General features: G+C 39.3%; 1 protein-coding gene across 5 annotated transcripts in view; it reads left to right on the top strand.

The window, feature by feature from the left end:
- Window positions 1-18,026: 18,026 nt before the first annotated feature.
- The window catches only part of Dip2b (disco interacting protein 2 homolog B), a 232,086-nt gene continuing 228,690 nt past the window's right edge, over window positions 18,027-21,422 (top strand). For all 5 annotated transcript variants that reach the window (XM_048802722.1, XM_048802724.1, XM_048802723.1 and 2 more), the window contains exon 1: window positions 18,027-18,314. In XM_048802722.1, coding sequence (XP_048658679.1) covers window positions 18,215-18,314 — 100 coding nt within the window. In that variant the 5' untranslated portion in view covers window positions 18,027-18,214. The remainder of the gene's footprint in view (window positions 18,315-21,422) is intronic.

Here is a 21,422-nt window from a genome sequence, read left to right on the forward strand (position 1 = left end):
ACATGGGTGATTTTCATGCTGCTTTCCATCTGAGGATTATATTCCATAATTTTGTCACGTAATGTCTGTACAATTCAAAACACTTCAGTAAATTTTGGTAATGACTGCATTGCTGATTCTGTGTTAGTTTCTTTTTCTTCATCTTCTTCTTTAGATGACTCAACAAATTCTTCCAGTTCCTCATTGTCTTCCATAGCCTTCCATGTGTTCTTCCACTTCTTCATCAAGCATGTTGACAAACCCTTTTCCATCTACTTGTCGTGCTGCATGAATGATTTTCCTGACTTCTCCATGAATCCCTGGAAAGCCTTGAAAATCATTCGTGACTTCACTCCATATGTTCTTCCAGCAGGCATTGACAAGTTTTAATTCATTCATTGCAGCTTTGATGAATGTTATTACATCAGCAATAGTGAAAGATTTCCATCCAACTCTGCATTATGTCCAGATTAGGGGCTGCATTGATTGCTAGTCAAATGTTATCAAATATCAGGCAGGTATGTAGGGCCTTGACAAACTGAATACATTAGTCCCCCTTGTCCTTGGGGGATACATTCTAAGTACCTTCCCCTCAATGGATGCCTAAAACCATGCACAGTACCAAACTCTATATACAAGCACTGTGATACTATAACAGTTTGTTGATAGCCAAGATGGTCACTAAGTGGCTAATGAACAGGTAGCATATACATCAAAGATACAATGAACAAAAGGAGTATGATTTACATACAGGATGGGATGAAGTAGGACAGCCTGAAATTTCATCGTGCTCTTCAGAAAGGCATACAATTTGAAACTTATGAATTGTTTGTTTCTAGAATTTTCCACTTAATATTTTCAGACAGAAGTTGACCATGGGTAACTGAAACTGAAGAAAATACAACCCGTGATAAAGAGGGAATACAAACAATGAGGTTGTAATGGAGGTAAAAAAAGAAAACCTTAACATTTTCATTTTCATAGCAAATAGGTTCAGATGGTGAGGTGTATTATCTATTATTAATAGGACTTTAAATTCAAACCTGTCCTCTTCCAAGCATTTTGTTACTTCTGGTATAAATCATTCTTAGAACTACCCCAAAAACAAGACTTACTGATTATGTTTTGAAAACATGGGCAGGTAATATTTGGTTTTGTTTTTGACAATGTATGAGTTCTTCACCTTATGCACTAGCCAGGCTTTATCATAAGGTCTGTAGCAGTGTCACATAGTACCAGAGTTAATTTTTCTTTCCATGATCCATGCCCTGGTGTTTCCTTTGCACTATCAGTGTAGGTTCTTTTGAGCATTTTCTTACAGAAGAGCCTTATTTCATCAAAAGCCTTATTTAATCAGCTCCTTCAACTCTGCCAGAAATGTGGCAGCAACTTCTTCATCAGCAGACATAGCCTCTCCAATGTATTTTTTTAAATCAACAGCTTTTATTATCATTACATACTTCAGAGAAAAAGGAATGTTTCAAATGGGTCAGGGAACTAGGGAAAGAAATGCAGATTTGCACACATCACTCTATGTGCACAGGGTAGCAGTGCTCTCCACACATTACGCACAGAACCTGTACTTGTCTGGTGCCTCTTTGCAGACACTACCCTTGCACACTTGGCACAACCAGTGGAGCAGTAAGATAGCAGTTGTTTTTTGCAGGAGGTGCATCTGCACTCTTTGTATGTGCAGGAGCCACAAGTGACACAGGAGCAATTGGGGTCCATTTTGAATCCAGGTGAGTCAAGGTCTCAGGCAAAGGGCAAAGAGAGGAGTTGCTTGAAGGTCTGTTTTCTCCAGTAATTTTTATATTTTCATTCTAAACCTGTTCCTGAATCTATGTAGGTTGGATCCTGGAAGAGATTTTAAAAGAATGCTTTTCAAGAATACTCAGTAACATAACTCATGGATAAAATAAAAATTCTGAAAGAACTTTATATTAATTGAGAGGTTTAAACATATATCTAAGAGAGCTCCAGAGTAATAGAAGGGAAGGACTGGCAGAGAAACAATTTTTTGAGAAGAAAAAAACAGTTTTCACCGAGCATTAGAGGAAAATTAATCTTAGTATACTTTGAATAGATATATAAAGATAAACAAACAAATAGACACATAGACATTTTGTAGTAAAACTTGAAAACATTAGGGATAAAAAGAAAATCTTAAAAGCTACCAGAAAGAAAACAGATTAGATAAAAATAGGAATACCAGACTGTAACAGACTTATTTTTTTTAATCAACAATGATACTTGCCAGGAAACAATGGAATAATTCTGAAAATGACTATGTAGAATTTTATATATCCATAGCTATCTTTACAAGTGAGGGAAAATACAATTAATTAGAAATAAAAATACATTTCCAGATACCAAAGATGAAGTATTTATTTTCTACATATTTTCCCTAAAAGCTTTATTGAGGATATATATCAGCCAGGAAAAAAAAAAAAAAAACAGAGAAGACATAAAGAAATAATATTAAACATGGATTGACAAAATATAAGCAAAATTTAACTTGATGTATATTTTTAAATGTTTTTGTATTTCAATAAAGATATTTTTGTTCATATGGCACTGGGGATTGAACCCAGAGTCTTCTTACCACTAAGCTACATGCCCAGCCCTTTTATTTTTTTCTTTTGAGACAGGGTCTCACTAAGTTGCTTGATAATTTGCTGAATGTGGCCTCAAACTTCCGGTGCTCCTGCTTCAGCCTCCTGAGTTGCTGGGATTATTAGCATATACCACCACACCTAGCTAAATAAAGCTAATATTAAAACTGTAGCTGGGCGCGTGCAGTGCCTCAGGCCTATAATCCCAACAACTCAGGAAGCTGAGGCTAGAGGATGGAAAATTCAAGGACGGTCTGAGCAATGTAGGGAGAACCCATCCCTATAATCCCAATGGCTCAGGAGGCTAAGGCAAGAGGACTGCAAATTCAAAGCCAGCCTCAGCAATTTAGTGAAGCTGTAAGCAACCTAGTGAGAATCTGTCTAAAAATAAAAAGGGCTGGGGATGTGGCTCAGTGATTATGGATTTAATCCTTGGTTGGGAATATGGTTTAGTGGTAGAGCAGTTGCCTAGTATGTGTGATGTGCTGGGTTCAATTCCCAATATTGAAAATAAATAAATAACCAAACTGTAAACAATTAAAAAAATAAGGTTGGAAATTAATCAAGTAGTTAAGGCATATTTAAATACTTATGTTCAGGAGAAATTTTCATTATTATAGCTTTTAAATAACTGCAAAAGAATAACTATACAGGGCTGGGGATGTCTTTCAGTAGTAGAGCAATTGCCTAGCATGTGTGAGACCCTAGGGGTTGGGGTTGTGGCTCAGCGGTAGAACGCTGGCCTCACGTGTGAGGGAGGTCCTGGGTTTGATCCTCAGCAACACATAAAAATAAATAAGGGGCTTGAGTTGTGGCTCGGCGGTACAGCGCTTGCCTCGCACGTTGAGACCCTGGGTTCGATCCTGGGCACCACATAAAGATAAATGAATAAAATAAGGGTACTGTGTCCAAATACAACTAAAAAATATTAAAAATAAATAAATAAAATAAAGGTAATGTGTGAGATGCTGGCTTCTATCCCCAGTACAAAAAAAGAAAAAAAAGGGAAATAAGAACAAAGAAAACAATAGCAATACAATGTGTACCTTCCAAAATAGAAGAATGAAATACATAAGTACTATCTAATACTTCATTAATTCAGTAATAAGAAGAAAAAGAGAAAAAAAGCAAAGAAAAAATTGATAAACAAAAAACATAAAATAAGAAGAAACAAGTCCTAATATATCAATCCATTAAATGAATGTAAGTTGTTTTAATTAATTTGTTAAATATACACATACATACACACACACTGAGCAAAGTTCAAGATAAAAGAGTAAAAAATATATTCCAGGAAATACTGATTTATAAATGACAGGTGTGTGAACTGGGCGGAAGGCACATACCCGTAATCCCAGCTATTCTGGAGGCTGAGGCAGGGGATCCCAAATTTAGGCCAGCCTCAGCGGTTTAGCAAGGCCTTAAGCAATTTAGCAAGACCTTGTCTCGAAACAAAAAGTAAAAGGATTGGGTATGTAGCTCAGTGGTAAAATGTCTCTGGGTTCAATCCCCAGTACAAAAAAAGAAAGAAAAGAACTAGGGCTGGGGTTGTGGCTTAGCGGTAGAGCGCTTGCCTAGCACATGCGATGCCCTGGGTTCGATCCTCACCACTACATAAAAATAAATAAAATAAAGGTTAAAAAAAAAAAACAAAAAACTGAATATGGTGGCTCACTCTTGTAATCCCAGCTGCTCAAGAAGCTGAGGTAGGAAAATCCTTAGTTCAAAGCCAGTCTCTGCAATTTGGTGAGGCCCTAAGCAAGTCAATGAGGCCCTATCTCTAAAATACAATAAAGGTTTGTGCCCCTGGGTTCTCAATTGCCAGTACCAAAAAAAAAAAAAAGGTGTTACTAATAATATCAAGATGAAAGGATTCAGGGCTGGGGATGTGGCTCAAGTGGTAGCGCGCTAGCCTAGCATGCGTGAGGCACTCACTGGGTTTGAAATAAAGATGTTGTGTACACCTAAAACTAAAAAATATTAAAAAAAAAGATGAAAGGATTCAGGGTAAAAAAATTATAATAAACAACAATGCCACTTGATAGAACAAGAAATATTCTACCCAAAAGGGATAGAATATATTTTTGTGTGTGTGCTGGATATTGAACCCAGGGCCTTATGCATGCAAGGCAAGCACTCTACCTACCAACTGAGATATACCCCCACCCTGGGAGAGTAATTTGACAGAATAATCCACCAAAAAAAGACTCATCATGAATTTTTTAAGCACCTGATAACCTAAATATAAAATTCAAAACTGGGCTGGGGTGGTGGCTCAGTGGTAGAGCACTCGCCTAGCATGCATGAGGCACTGGGTTTGATCCTCCGCACCACATAAAAACAAACTAATGTATCCATCTAAAACTAAAGATACATAAATAAATATTTAAAAAAATTCAAAACCAACTAACATAGTAGGAGAAATTGACACATACACATTCAAATGGGACTTTAACATATCAGAAATTGGTTTTGGAGCTGGGGATGTGGCTCAAGCGGTCCTGGCATGGGTTTGGCCCGGGTTCGATCCTCAGCACCACATACAAACAAAGATGTTGTGTCCACAGAGAACTAAAAAATAAATATTAAAAAAAAAAATTCTCTCTCTCTCTCTTAAAAAAAAAAAGAAAAAGAAAAGAAATTGGTTTTGCAGGTAAATTTTCCTAAAATTTCTTTAAAATATTTCAGAGAACAGAGGAGTGGGAAAACCTACTCTGGTCTTCTTAAGAGGTAATATAATTTCCATGCCAAAACAGGAAGAGGACAAACAAGAAAATGATAGTCTGATGTCATTTATGAAGACAGGTTTCTTTTAAATCCTGAATAAAACATTAGCAAATTCATTATAAAAATTTTTAAAGTCCTCAGTAATCAGGATTTATCTGAAGAATATAAGGCTGAGCTGGGCTTGGTGGCACAAAACTGTAATCCCAGCTACTCTGGAGCTTGAGGCAGGAGGATCACAAATTTGAGGCCAGTGAGACCCTTAGCAAAATTAAAAAAAAAAAAATTAAAGGGTGGGATTATACCATAGTGGTTGAATGTCCCTGGGTTCAATCCCCAGTACAAAAAAATTTAATTAAATTTTAAAAGAGCTGGGCATGTTGCCCAGTGATAGGAGTTCTTGCCTGGTAGTATGTTTGAGGCTCTAGATTTGACCCACAGTACTGAAAAAAAAAAAAAAAGAATTTAAGAATGACCCAACATTAGGAAGACAGATTAATAGAACTAAGAAAATAATGAAATTATTGATACAAATATGCCATATAACAAACTTTGGTATTCAATAAAAATTCTCAAGCTGTGAATAAGAAGGGTCTTCAGCCGGCGCAGTGGTGCATGCCTGTAATCCCAATGGTTTGGAAGGCTGAGGCAGGAAGATTGCGAGTTCAAAGCCAGCCTCAGCAATGGCAAGGTGCTAAGCAACTCAGTGAGACCCTGTCTCTAAATAAAATACAAAATAGGGCTGGGATGTGGCTCAGTGGTCGAATGCCCCCAAGTTTAATCCCTGGTACAAAAAAAAAAAGTGTCTTCAGCATGAAAGGTATCTCTAATAAACTTAGAACATCTATAATACCTAATTGTGAAACCTTAGACACATTTCCATTGAAGTCAGGAAGTAGAAATGGATGCCTCCTTCATTCATTGATCTCGTCCTATCCATTCATTGATCTGGTCTTATCCAATGTACTAAGTCAAAAAATAGAAATAAAGTAAAACAAATTGGAAAGAAGAGATTAATTTGTCATTATTTGCAGACAATGATTACCCATGTAGAAAATCCAGTGAAAACCACAGAAAGCTATTATTAAAATGAGTAAGCAATCAGCAAGGTTGATGCATACGAGAGCAATGTGCAAAATAGTTTTCCAATTTGTAATTATTTAGATACATAATGCAGGATTTCAAAACTAATTCAATAATGTAGTGACAAAAAGAATGGGAAAATAAAATTGTTAGATTTTTTTAAAAGAATGGGAAAATCAGTTTTTCTACTGTTGCCAAAACCTTGGTCCTTCCCAGATACCAACCCAATAAATAGGACACAGTTTTGAGAAAAAGGAAAAGGAAGGTTTATTGCTTTGCTAGCAAAGGAGAAACACAGGGGACTCCTGTCCTAGAGGCTGTGATTCTGCCCATCAACAGAAACAGGGGGCTTTTAAAGAGGTGATTTGTAGGCTACATTCCATGTGTCCTCTGTGGAGTTGTAATTCACTTGTTAATTTGGGGGAGAGTCTTTTCTGAGATCTTCTGATAGCATTTTCAAAGTCTGTATTACTTCATTCCTATGGTAGATGAGTGCTCAAGGTCAGAAAAACTGTCTAGGCTGGGGAAGAAAGATAATCCTGTTTCCCCTGAGACTGGGGAGAGGGAGAGATTAGGGAGGAACAGAGAGAGAGGAAGAGAAAGAAACAGTCCATTTAGAAAATAAATTGCGGGCTGGGAATGTGGCTCAAGCGGTAGCGCGCTTGCCTGGCATGCGTAGGGCCCAGGTTCCATCCTCAGCACCACATACAAACAAAGATGTTGTGTCCGCCGAAAACTAAAAAAAAAAAAAAAAGAAAATATTAAAAAATTCTCTAAATTCTCTCACTCTTTCTTTAAAAAAAAAAAAAATAGAAAATAAATTGCAGCTGGGTGATGTGGCACATGCCTGTAATCCCAGCAGCTCAGGAGCTGAGAAAGGAGCATTGAGAGTTCAAAGCCAAGCCTCACCAAGGGCGAGGCACTAAACAACTCAATGAGACCCTGTCTCTAAATATAATACAAAATAGGGCTGGGGATGTGGCTCAGTGGTCAGGTGCCCCTGAGTTCAGTCCGTGGTTCTCCCCAAAATAAAAAAATATGTATATAAAAAAATAAGTTGCAGGAGCAGAGCAGCAAGGGCTGTATTCAAAAGCATAAAGTGGACCACTGTTATACTACCAGTTAATATCCAATTCAAAAACATAATTAAAAAAAATTATTCTTGCAGATATGCACCCCTGTAATCCCAGTGACTGTGAGGCTGAGACAGGAGGATCACAAACTTGAGGTCAATCTAGGCATTTAGCAAGACCCTGTCTCAGAAGCAAAAATAAAAAGGCTTGGAGATGTAGCTCAGAAGTAAATCCCCCTACAGGAGGGGAGGGGGAATAGTAGGGGAAAGGAAAGGTAGCAGAATACAACAGTCACTAATATGCCATTATGTAAAAATGTGAGTGTGTAACCGATGTGATTCTGCAATTTGTATTTGGGGTAAAAATGGGAGTTCATAACCCAATTGAGTCAAATGTATGAAAGATGATATATCATGAGCTTTGTAATGTTTTGAACAACCAATAAAAAAAAAAAAAGTGATCTCTCTAATGTACTTAGGAATAATTAGCAAATACTATGTAAGGTATTTATAGAAAAAATTTAAAACTTTATTGAAGAACATAGAAATAATGAGTATATGAAGATAACATTTCTCAGATGGGAAATTTTCATTGAAAGATGTCAGTTTTCCTCCTAATTAATCTACAAAGTGTTCCAATTATAATTTTGATGGTTTTGCTTTTTATGGAACTTAACAGACTGTTACTAAATTTCTTATGGTAATAATTGCTAAGACAATTGCTAAGATCTTTTGTTATCCACTTGGGAGAATAGCAGAAATTTTCCAGTCTATTGGTATAAATTAGTAGATTTTTGTTTCTTTGTTTTTTGTTTTGTTTTGGTACTGGGGATTGAACCCAGGGACACTTTAACACGAAACTACATTACATCCCCAGTCCTTTTTATTTTTTGAGACAGGGCTAAATTGCTTAGGGTCTCACCTAATTGTTGAGGCTGGCCTGGAAGTTGTGATCCTCTGGTCTCAACCTCTCTGGAACCGCCACACCCCACCCTCCAGTGATTCCCAAAAGTGTGATCTCTGAGATAACTGTGAATATCACCTAGGAGCTTGTCAGACGTGCCAATTTTTTTTTTTTTTTTTTTTTTTTTAGTTTTCGCGGACACAACATCTTTATTTGTATGTGGTGCTGAGGATCAAACCAGGGCCGCACGCAATGCCAGGCGAGCGCACTACAGCTTGAGCCACATCCCCAGCCCCAGACATGCCAATTCTTAACCACTATCCTGAGGCCTATTAAATTGGAAATCCTGGGGAAAGGGCAAAGCAAAAAGGGCTGGGGGATGTAGGTCAGGTGGCAAAGTGCACCTAGGTTCAATCTCCAGCACATAAATAAATAAATAAAAATTTAAAAATATCCTTCAGGTGGTTCTGATTCACACTAACAGTCTTAAAATTTTGTTTTTCAGATTTATTTATTTAATCTATATGTTTGTACAATTTTTAAAATTCAATTTGTTAATATATTGCCCCAATACTAATTTTTGAGTACTGAATTTCTTCTTTGATGATTTTAAATATCATTCTGCAAAAATCAAGTTCCATTTGTGCACTAGTCAGTTTCTGATGCTCTCTGTTGTATCTTGATCTATTTGCCTAGCCCAGTATATTCTCAAAAGTTAGTGTGTATCTTAAACAAGCTGTAAAAGTGAAAATTGTGAAGGAAAAGATTAGTAAAAAAAAACTACATTAGAAACTAAAAATTCTGTACAAGAAACTATAACTGAAGTATAGAAACCATAAAAAGCCACACACTAAAGATAATTGCAACATGTTATACATATTGAAGATTCATATATATATTTTTTCTACAGAACAATAAGAAAAAGATAACCAAAGGAAATAAGGGCAGAATTGTAAAGGACAATTCACAGATATGGGACCCCAGAGCTAATAAACTCAGTCTCTTTAGTGATAAGAAAAATGTAAATTGTACCTTTTTTTTCCCTTCTTCTTCAGAGTGGGGATTAAACCTGGAGACTTCCACATGCTAGGCAAGTGCTCTATCATTAAGCTGTATCTCTAGCCCTCTTATTTGAGACAAGTTCTCACTATGTTGTTCAGGTTGGCCTTGAATTTGCAGTCCTCCTGTCTGGGATTATAGGTGTACATGACTACACCTGCCTCAAAAATTATATCACAAAATATCACTTCATAGCCATTATACTGACAACATTTTAACAGGGTGATAATACCAATTATAGAATTGTGAATTGTTGTACATTTCTGGTGGGAGTATTAACAGTTACAGCTTTAAAAAGCCTTGTGGCAGGATTGGGGATGTGGCTCAAGCAGTAACGCACTCACCTGGCATGTGCGGGGCGCTGTGTTCGATCCTCAACACCACATAAAATAAAGATGTTGTGTCCACTGAAAAATAAATATTAAAAGATTTTCTCTATCTCTCTTAAAAAAAAAAAAAAGCCTTGTGGTAGGGGCCGGGTTTGTGGATTAGTGGTAGAGCACTTGCCTAGCATGCGTGAGGTACTAGGTTTGATCCCCAGCACCACATAAAAATAAACAAATAAAATAAAGGTATTATGTCCATCTACAACTAAAAAGTATATTTAAGGGCTGGGATTGTGGCTCAGAGGGACAGCGTTCGCCTCGCATTTGTGAGGCACTGGGTTCAATCCTCAGCACCACATAAAGATATTATGTCCACCTATAACTAAAAAACTAAATATTAAATATATATATTTTTTAAAAAAGCTGGGCTGGGGTTGTGGCTCAGTGATAGAGTGCTCACCTAGCATGCACGAGGCACTGGGTTTGATCCTCAGAACCACATAAATGTAAAATAAAGATATTGTGTCCACCTAAAACCAAAAAATAAATATTTAAAAAAAAAAAAAGGCCTTGTGGTAGTCAGATGCGGCAACATATGCCTGGCAGGAGGATCGTGAATTCAAAGCCAACCTCAGCAAAAGTGAGATGCTGGGCTGGGATGTGGCTCAAGCGGTAGCGTGCTTGCCTGGCATGCGTGCGGCCCGGGTTCGGTCCTCAGCAGCACATTCAAAGATGTTGTGTCCGCCGATAACTAAAAAATAAATATTAAAATTCTTAAAAAAAAAAAAAAAAAAAAAAAGTGAGATGCTAAGCAGCTCAGTGAGATTCTGTCTCTAAATAAAATACAAAATAGGGCTGGGGATGTGGCTCAGTGGTTGAGTGCCCCTGAGTTCAATCTCTGGTACCCTGCCCCCACAACCATGAAAAAAAGCTTGTGGTAGGTAATATGTAGTACAGGTGAAGTTGGTCAAACTGAAAGGTCTAGGTATACACAAGAAATTTTCACAAATCTACTCAGGATGATGTATACAAGAATATTCTTGCAACTCTAAAATACCAAAAAAACAAGATAAAAGCAACAACAAAAGGCTTTTAAAAATCCTTATTGTCCCATAGGGATAAATTAAAATATATTCTTACAATGGAATACCAATCAACAGATAAAATAAATCATTTAGAACTACATATAGCTGTAGAAGGATACACACACACACACATATGTATATATATATATATATACATATATATATATATATATATTATAGTTACATGGTTATGGATTCTATCTATGCAATAAAAGTATACAATCTTATAGGGCATGAAAGAATTCATAGGAACTTGGGCTCCATATTTTTCTTGTAAAAAATGACATAGGATATGTTACTGTGTCCTAAAGCAGTATAATAGGTAGCCCTGTCTTTTTACTCTCTATGCTTAACTGTATTTTGGAAATATCCCCTGGTACTTCTTTAATTTTAAATAAACTTTTTATTTTAGAGTGGTTTTAAATTTACCTAAAAATTGTAAAGACAGTACAGAACCTTCCTGCCTATGCTTCATCTATTTTCCACTATTGTTTTCTGGATAATTTTGTATTTGCCTTTGTATTATTTCCTACAAGTTGTATTCCTCCAAAGGAAGCTTTATTTGTTTATTCTTACCCCTTGTTACTCATTGCATGTTGGATTAAGGTTGAAATAGAAAAATTAATCAACTCTTCTCATCTATGACCTAATTGTAGTCCCTTTTTCAGCATATTCAGTTAAAGTCATAATAGAGATTGGGTCTTACAACTTAACTGAATGTTAGAATTTAAATAGCTTATCTAATTATCTATTTCATTCTATTTTCTACTGTCTGCCAGCATTTCACTTAATATCACAATGAAAAAAAAGATTTGTTTGTTTGTTTTGATGCTGAAGATTGAACCCAGCAGGAATATGAAGCATATTCTACCACTGAACTACACTGCCAGTCTGCCTTTCTTTTTTTTTTTTTTAATTTAAAAATTTTTTTAGTTGTAGATGGTCACAATATCTTTATTTATTTTTTATGTGGTGCTGAGGATTGGACCCAGTGGCACGACTCAGCACCCCCAGTAACACCACAACTCTTTTTTTTTTTTTTTTTGCACCTAGGATTGAACCTAGCGGCACTTAACCACTAAGCCACATCCCTGGTCCTTTTTTTTTTTTTTTTTTAAATAGAGTGAGAGAGGGAGGGAGGGAGAGAGAATTTTTAATATTTATTTTTTAGTTTTCGGCGGACACAACATCTTTGTTTGTATGTGGTGCTGAGGATCGAACCCGGGCCGCACGCATGCCAGGCAGCGCGCTACCGCTTGAGCCACATCCCCAGCCCCCCCAGTCCTTTTTTGTATTTTATTTAGAGACAGAGTCTTCCTGATCTTAGGGCCTTGCTGAGCTGCTAAGGGTGGCTTTGAACTCACGTCCTCCTGCCTCAGCTTCCTGAGGCCTGGGAAATTACAACATATTTATTGGGAACACCATCTTCCTAATAATTTCCCAAGGCTTCCTAAGTTGTAGAGAGCCTATTGTCCTGTACTCTGAAACCCTGTGGTTTCAGATGGACTTAAAAACAAAAATCTTCCCATTAATCATGAGATGTTCGTTCATCATCACAACACAATTTTTGTGTTGGTTCACAAAAACCTTTGTTTTGTGAAATGGCTTTCAGTTTACACAAAGATTTTGTATATTGTAGGAAGGGTTTTTTTTTTTTAATTTTTATTTTTTAGTTGTCAGTAGACCTTTATTTTATTTATTTATATGTGGTGCTGAGAATTGAACCCAGGGCCTCACATGTGCTAGGCAAGTGGTCAACCACTGAGCCACAACCCAAGCCTCAGGAAGGGTTTTTTAAAATATTTTTTAGATGTTGATGAACCTTTATTTTATTTTATTCATTTATTTATATGCGGTGCTGAGAATCGAACCCCATGCCTCACACTTGCTAGGCATGCGCTCGCCACTGAGCCACAACCCCAGCCCAGGAAGGGTTTTATGTAACTTAAATTTCCTTGGAATTCCATTTAGGGATACGAGTGACTGTTAACATGAATGCACAACATTGTTTCTGCTGCCTCCAAGTGTGAGAATCCCTGACAAGATTCTTTCCATAGCCAGGCGCGATGGTGAACACCTGTAATCCCAGCGGCTTGGGAGGCTGAGACAGGAGGCTTGCTAATTCAAAGCCAGCCTTAGCAATGGCGAGGCACTAAGCAACTCAGTGAGACTCTATCTCTAAATAAAATACAAAATAGGGCTGGGGATGGGCCTCAGTGGCCTAGTGCCCCTGGGTTCATTCCCTGGTATCCCTGCCCCCTGTCTCCCCCCCAAAATTCTTTCCCTGTTCTTCACACAACTAAGACACCTTTGGGTATCACTAAGATGTAGATCACTAATCATATAGACTACTGCTTTTGCCACCACAGTCAGAATTCTGTGGCTGTCCTGCATTTTAAGCTTCTGCTTACCAGCCTTGCCACTGCTATTCTCTTTATTTATTTATTTATTTTAGTTGTTGATAGACCTTTATTTTATTTTATTTTACTTATTTTATATATGGTGCTGAGAATTGAACCCAGGGCCTCACACATGCTAGGTGAGAGCTTGGAGCTTAGGGGTTGCTTTAGATTACAGTCAGTTAAAGCTAGGTACGGAGTATTTGGGGCTGCAAAATCTTCAGTGGGATTCTGGACTATCTAATCTAGTCAATCCCTTGTGCAAATAAAGTAGATAAAGATCCCCCCCCCGCCCCGCGCCCCTCTGGTACTGGGGATTGATTCCAGGGGTACTTTACCACTAAGTTACATCCCTAGGCCTTTTAGTATTTATTTTTCTCGAAATTGCACATGATGGCCTCGAACTTGGGATACTCCTGCCTCAACCTCCTGAGCTGTTGAGATTACCGAAGATTACAGAAGTGCACCATCATACCCAGTTTTTTTTTTTTTTTTTCCTTTTGGTGCTGGAGATTGAACTCAGGGCCTTATTCATGCCAGGCAATCACTCTAGCCACTAACCTCATGAAATTATTGGAACACTTGAAATGTGGCTATTAGAAATTGAATTATGCTGTCTTTTTATACAGCATGTAACTAGTGGGAAAATTTAATGTTATATATGTGGTACACCTTGTTTTTCTATTGGATGAGCAGAAGAATTTGTGCCTCATAGCTGTGGTCCTCAGTGAATCATCCTTCTTCCATTTACAGGTCTGTTCCTTGAGACAATTCGAGTTAATAACATCAGGGAGAGAATTTCACCCTTACTCTAATCTTTCCTGTCAGGTTTCCCTTCATTACTAAGTTCACCCCCTTCACCTAACAAAGAATGTTTAATAAGAGGTCCTGAGGTTCTTCAGAGATTTGAAGCCCCAATCTTTTCAATTTTATCAGCTGTTAAATCTCTCACATTCTTGCTTTTGTTTATCCTAACTTGACCTTGGAAGTAGAAGAACTTGACTTCCTCCAATCTGAGCCACTAAGCACTAACTTCTGTGCTCTGGCTGGAACTCCAAGGCAAAGGTGAATTCTCTTAGGATGGACTGGAACCTATAGAAGAGTATGATCCAGGGCTGGCATTGTAGCTCAGTAGTAAGGGTACTTGCCTGGAAGGTGTGAGACATTGGGTTCAATCTTCAGCACCGCATTAAAACAAATAAATAATTAAAATAGAAAGGTACTATGTCCATTTACAACTAAAAAAAAAAAAGTTAAAAAAGGAGCATGATCCAAGTACTTCTGGAAACTATCATGTGGATCTTAAAAGGAATTAAACACACATAATGGAAGAAAGATGGGAAGAAAACACATTCTGGGGGCTGGGGTTGTGGCTCAGTGGTAGATCACTCGCCTAGCACGTTTGTGGCCCTGGGTTCGATCCTCAGCACCAAATAAAAATAAAGAAAGAAAGAAAGATATTGTGTCCAAATACAAGTAAAAAAATAAATATTAAAAAAAAATACATTCTGATGTCATCTGAGCCTGAATCAAATTAAGACTGATGCCAGAACTTCTCTAAACCTTAAAATGCAATGAACCAATAAATACTTAATGCGGGGGAGAGGGGAGGGGGGAGAGGACTTCCCCAAACCAACAAAGCTACAGCTGTCAACCTAGGTTTTAGCCTGAAAAGCTTTCCCCTTGTCATCAGTTGGGACATCTCCAGACTGTTTACTTTTTGTATGAATTTAATGAAAACCTCATTAAGTAGTCAATTCAGGCCCCAAATCCTGAATTTTCAGTCTACATGTGACCTGCATGTTAACAATTTATAAGACACTTTGCAACTTTTTGTTCACTTGTGATATTCCATTTTTGGTAACAAATTCAGTATCAGATGGGAGGTTTTAGTCAGTAAGCAGGAGACTGTTCAAATAAAAGAGGTTTTTTTTTTTTTTTAAAGAGAGAGAGAGAGAGAACTATTTATTATTTATTTTTTGGCGGACACAACATCTTTGTTTGTTATGTGGTGCTGAGGATCGAACCCGGGCCGCACGCATGCCAGGTGAGCGCGCTACCGCTTGAGCCACATCCCCAGCCCCAAATAAAAGAGGTTTAAACTTGTTTTCTTATATAACAAGAAGTCCAATGTAGGTGGTTTTAGGATTCATTGTTTTGGCAGACCAATTCTGTGAAGTTCTTCGTGATGTCTCTGTGGTTTGGTTTCCCCCTTATTACTGGTACATTTAACTGAACAATATCCAAAGACAGAAGGGAAGGGAAAGGAAGTTTTTCCTGTGCGTTTCCCACCAGGGAAGAAAATTCTCCCCAAATGCTCCCATCTGTAGTTCTCTCATACACCTGCCAAGGAGGGTGGGAAAGTGAATATTTTGCTATGTTTAGCCTCAGTAGGGGTTGGTATGGTTTACTGACAAGGAAAAAGGGGAGAGCAGGGCTGCTGGGATGGTAAACAAGAATATTTGCTGAGCCCTGCTGGTAATCTATTGCTGTGTAACAAACCACTCCAAGCTTAGTGGTATAAAAGGAAGACCATTTTATTATGTTCACAAGAATTTGGACAGGGCACAACAAGGATGGTCTGTCTCTGTTCCACATAGTCTAGACTCAACTGGGAAGACAAATGTCCAGACCTGGAACCACCTGGAAGTTTCTTCACCCTGGGCTAGGATGAACTAGAAATCTGGGCTTAGCTGGGGCTGTTGGGCAGAGCACCTCACATGGTATTCATATGGCTTAGGCTTCTCCCAGCAAGGTTGCTGGGATGGGATGGGAAGTGGGAGAGGAAGAGAAAGAGGTGGGGGTTGGAGTGGGGAAGATCAATCTGGGAGAGGTTTCTTGAAGAGTGAGCATTTCCAGAGAACCAGTGGAAGCTGCACAGTCTTCTAGGACCTAATCTTGTAAGTCACAGAGTATCATTTCTACCATATTCTATTGGTCAAACCTTCATGTGATTATCCAGATTCAGGGGAAAAGACATGGACTTCACTCTTTCAAGGAAGGAATGTCAATGGGTTAATTGCTTTTTAAAAAACACTCAACAGTTCTAATGTAAATCACAGGACATATACACATTGCCCCACAGATTCTACTTACATTGTTTTAAGTTAAAAGACTTCATGTGGTGGCTCAGGCCTGTAATTCCAGCAGTATGGGAGGCTGAGGCAGGAAGGAGGCTCAAGAATTCAAAGCCAGCCTCAGCAACTTAGAGAGGCCCTAAGTAACTCAGTGACACACACACACACACACACACACACACACACACACACATGGCTTGGGGATGTGGGTCAGTGGTTAAGCCCCGGCTAGGTTCAACCCCCTTCAAGGTCCACCCCTCAATCAGCCATGATGTCATATTCCCCTTCTTTTAAGCAGAAATCCTTGAGTTTGTTTTTTTTTTTCCTTTCAGTTTTTGTTCCAGCCCATAAATAATATAAATACCATCTAGAACTTCTAGTGAATACATGTTGGGGCCTGGTGTCTGAAAGGACCAATTCTGAATCAACAAGAAAAGGAAGTGGAAACACAAATTCCCTCAAATTGTGGGAGAAAAAAATAGGTCAATAAAACAATCATATCCATGACAATTTTTTCAATATTATAAACAAAATACTATAAATGGCAGTTAAAGCATCTGTCCCTTTGCAGGTGAATGGATGGCGCTAGAGAAAATAATGTTAAGTGAAGTTAGCCAATCCCCAAAAAATAAATGCTGAATTGTTTCTCTGATATAAGGTGACTGGCCCATAGTAGGGTAGAGAGGGGGGCATGGAAAAAATAGACAAACTCTAGATAGGACAGAGGGGTGGTAGGGGAAGGGAGGGGGAAGGAGGTTAGCAATGATGGTGGAATGTGATGGACATTACCCAAAGTACGTGTATGAAGACATGTTAATTGGTGTGAACATACTTTATATACAAACAGATATATGAAAAATTGTGCTCTATATGTGTAATAAGAATTGTAATGCATTCCAGTCATGTATTTAAAAAATACAATCAATTTTAAAAAAAGCACCTGTCCCAGTGGTTCCGGGTAAAAATGCACCAATGTTAATACTCTTCCATTAAATTATTATTATTATTTGAACTGTGATTGAACCTAGGGGCTTTTAACCACTGAGTCACATCTCCAGTCCTTTTAAATATTTTATTTAAAGACAGGGTTTCGCTGAGTTGCTTAAGGTCTTGCTAAGTTGCTGAGGCTGGTCTTGAATTTGCGATCCTCCTATCTCAGCCTCCAGAGCCGCTTGGATTACAGGCGTGAGCCAAAGCGCCCGCCTTACGTTAATATTTTTGGAACACCTACTAGGTCATGTACTGAGGGGGATAAAATGGTAAAGAAAAGGCTAAAGTATCTTGTAAATCGTTAGAAATCTAGGCCAGAGGAAGCGGGTTTCCTCTCGAGTGTTTTAAAAGCCCAAATCCATACAGAGACAAAAACACTCCTAGCAGAATCAGGGAAGTTACAGTGAAGGATGTGGAGCAGGTCTTTATAAATGGATAGGTGTTCAGTAGAGGAAATGAAGGACAGGAAAGGACAAAGGTATACTTAAAGTGAGGAGGACTGCAGAAAGTAACATCCGGACTCCAGAAAGCTTGCTCTCGAATTCATAAAAGATAAATGCGGAGATTCTACGCGGCTGTAAAGCCGACATCCGGAACGTGAGCCCATTTCGCGTAGAATTCCGGAGGGGGACCTAGGAGACCGCTCCAGCAACTCCCTGTAGAGGGCGCCGTAAGCCTACGCGTCTGGACTCCACAGCACCTCGGAGGCAGTACGTCCTCCAGCCCGGGGGGCGGGGCCGCGCGCTCACGTGACCCTCGCTCATGGCGGCGGCGGCGGTGGCGGTGCTGGTGGCTCTCAGCGGCCGGAGCCGGATTCTGTAACCCGGGTGTGGGCCCGCGTCAGTCCGTCCCTCCTTCGGCCCCCTCTCTCGTCTTCCGGAGTGTGGTTGGCGGAGCCGGGATGGCGGAGCGAGGCCGGGAGCCCTCGCCGGCGGCAGTGGCTGCGCTGCCTCCCGAAGTGCGGGCGCAGCTGGCGGAACTGGAGCTGGAGCTCTCAGAGGGTAGGATCCTGGAGAGGAGCGGGCGCCGGGCCTGCGGGTTCGGTGGGGGTCCGGAGGCAGGTCACCATCACGCGCCCTGGCAGCGGCGTGGCGAGGGGCGAGGGCGCGGGGAATCTGGCCAAGCTCCATACCGTACTCCTTCCTTTCTACACTGCGAAGTGTTTCCCGTGGCTTTCATTGTTTTCCCTTGGAGGGGGCCAAGCGGGGCTTGGGGGAGAGGTCCGCCTGGACCGGTGCCGTTTCTGCGTTCTCTGCCCCCCCAACCCTACACAAAGCTCCAGTCTGTGCCCGGGTTTCTGGGCTGGTGTATGTGTCGGGGGGACGGGTGGTTGCGAGGAGGGTGGCTGACACCTTTCTCCTTTCTGCCTTCTTCCTGGAGGGCCCCACGCCTTGATCCATTCCTCCTTCCCCAGAGAGAAAGAGACAGACAGAGACGTGGGAAAGCCGCAGCAGCATTTCTTCTTTCTCAAAAAATGCGAGGTGCTTCCCCAGTGACTCAAGTGAGATAGGAGCGAGGGAGACATTGAAGGTCCTAGGGAGGTTGGAAGCAGTGGTACTAACCCAGAGGGACCCACGGTGCTGCCTTTAGACACCTTTGTCATCAGGGCTTTTTCCTGGTGGCTGTCTTTTGGCTGAATTTTCCGCATTTGATTACCTTTTTAGAATCTTCGAAGAGGGAGAAAGAGGTGGCTACCGATTAAATGGAAATCCTGGCTCGCGACCTTTCTTTTGACAATGGATTGGTACAAGGGGGTTGGATTTATTTTGAAAATTTAAAGAAATGGGATCAGTCAAGCCACTGTTACTAGAAAAGTCCCTTGAAAACAATGAGAGAAACAGTGCTCTGTTGTGGGCATGTGATCAGGCTTATGTGCAGTTGTGATCAGTTCTCTGTAAAGTTCCTGTTTTTATCACAGGCCGCCTCTCAGACAAAAGCAGCATTTTCTCCAAGCTTGGTATCAGTACTTTGGTGGTGTCTCCAGAGTTGCAAATTCTTGAGTTCCTTGCCAAAGGCCCTCTTCACTAGCATTTTTCAAGTGAATTAAAAACTGTTGATTGGAAAAGAAGAACGTGACAGATTCCCAGGAGAGTTGTGACTTTTTATACATTTATCAAGGCATAAACCCCTTCCCCCTTTCAGAATACTTTAGAATGAAAAAACAGAAGTAGATTTGAGTGTTATAAATCTGTGCAGACATTGAAGTTAATTATTTTTAATAACCTTTCTAGGCTTTTCCAGTGTATAGGGAGGGAGATGTGGTTTTCTACACTTAATTACCAACTACATATGATTATCAACTTTCTTTGGGGAGGGGTAGTGGGAATTTAATCCTGGAGTGCTTGGAGCCACATCCCCAGCCCTTTTTATTTTTTATTTTTTTTTAATATTTTTATTTATTTATTTTTCGGTGGACACAACATCTTTGTTTGTATGTGGTGCTGAGGATCGAACCCGGGCCGCACGCATGCCAGGCGAGCGCGCTACCACTTGAGCCACATCCCCAGCCCCAGCCCTTTTTATTTTTATTTTTGAAACGGGGTCTCCTGAATTGCCTAGGGCCTTTCTAAGTTGCTGAGGCTGGCTTTGAACTTAGATCCTCCTGTTTTAGCCTTCAGTTGCTGAGATTACAGCCGTGCACCACTATGCTTGGCTTCCAACATAAAGATGTAGTGTCCACCGAAAACTAAAAAAATAAATATTAAAAAATTCTCTCTCTCTCTAAAAAAAAAAAAAAAAAAAAGAAATATTCATCAGGTGGACCAGTTGTGGTAGATTTGAATGACTTAGCCTTAATTTGTGAAAATGTAAATTTTTCGGGCTGGGGATGTGGCTCAAGCGGTAGCGCACTCGCCTGGCAAGCGTGCGGCCCCGGTTCGATCCTCAGCACCACATACAAAGATGTTGTGTCCGCCGAAAACCAAAAAAAAAAAAAAAAATAAATATTTAAAAAAAAAAAAAAATGTAAATTTTTCTAAGTTTTTTTTTTTTTCTCCTCTGAAATTGAGGGGCTTTTGCATTATCATCAATTCTTCCTTTTAAGATACTTTTGTATTTGTTGGAACTGGGGATTGAACCCAGGGGCACTTAACCACTGAGTCATATCCCCAACCCTTTTTTATATTATTTAGAGACAGGGTCTCACTAAATTGCTTAGTGTTTAATTGCTGAGGCTGGCTTTGAACTTGCAATTCTCTTGCCTCAGCCTCTGGAACTGCTGGGATTACAGGCCTGCACCATAGTGCCATCCCATTCAAATCTTTTAAAATAGTTACTTCATAGTAGTAAATCAGCTTGCTTTGATGAGGTAGAAAGAGAGAGGTTTCACTAGATATTTGCATCAGAGGGAGATTAAAAATAGGAGTTGATTGCTTTCACATGGAAAGGGAAATCCTGGGAGTTCCTTATTCTTGATGTGTATCTCTTCCAGCTGATTATTGTTTACATCTCTGGGTATTTCTAGACATCTCTAGAAGTATTCCGAGAAACTGTTTCTAGGACCCACAACTGATAGCTCACCTTTCTCTCCTTCAGAAAGATGTGAAACTCTTACAAACTGTGAGAGCCAAGGCTTAAACATTTTTGAGGACAAGTGCATGGTTTGTTTTCCTATGTAGTATTATTTTGGTTGGCACATGACTTACCTTGTATTTAAAATTTTTTTTTTTTTTTAGTTATTGATGGAACTTTAGTTTATCCATTTATTTATATGCGGTACTGAGAAGTGAACACTGCCAGTGCCTCACACATGCTAGTCAAGTGCTCTTATCACTGAGCCACAACCCCAGCCCTGTATTTGTTTTTTATGAATTTATATTGTATTATCCTGTATTTTTTTTTTAACTGGATAAATTACATTTGAAAAACCTTGGTCTTGCAGTGTCAGCATATTGGTTATCTGTTTGCCTTTCTTGCTTCAAGACGGTTGACTTGTAGGTAGGTAGACATTAGGAATTCAAGTGAAGTTAAACAAAACAAAACAAAAAAACCCACCCCCACATCTGTGATGTTATTTGTGACATCTATAGCATATTTTGAACTAACCTTTATTTACATTTTCTCCATAATTACTGGTTTGATGAAAGTACTTTTTTTTTTTTTTTTTTTTT

Source organism: Marmota marmota, unplaced genomic scaffold (genome assembly GCF_001458135.2).
Source record: "Marmota marmota marmota unplaced genomic scaffold, marMar, whole genome shotgun sequence".
Lineage (NCBI taxonomy): Eukaryota > Metazoa > Chordata > Mammalia > Rodentia > Sciuridae > Marmota > Marmota marmota.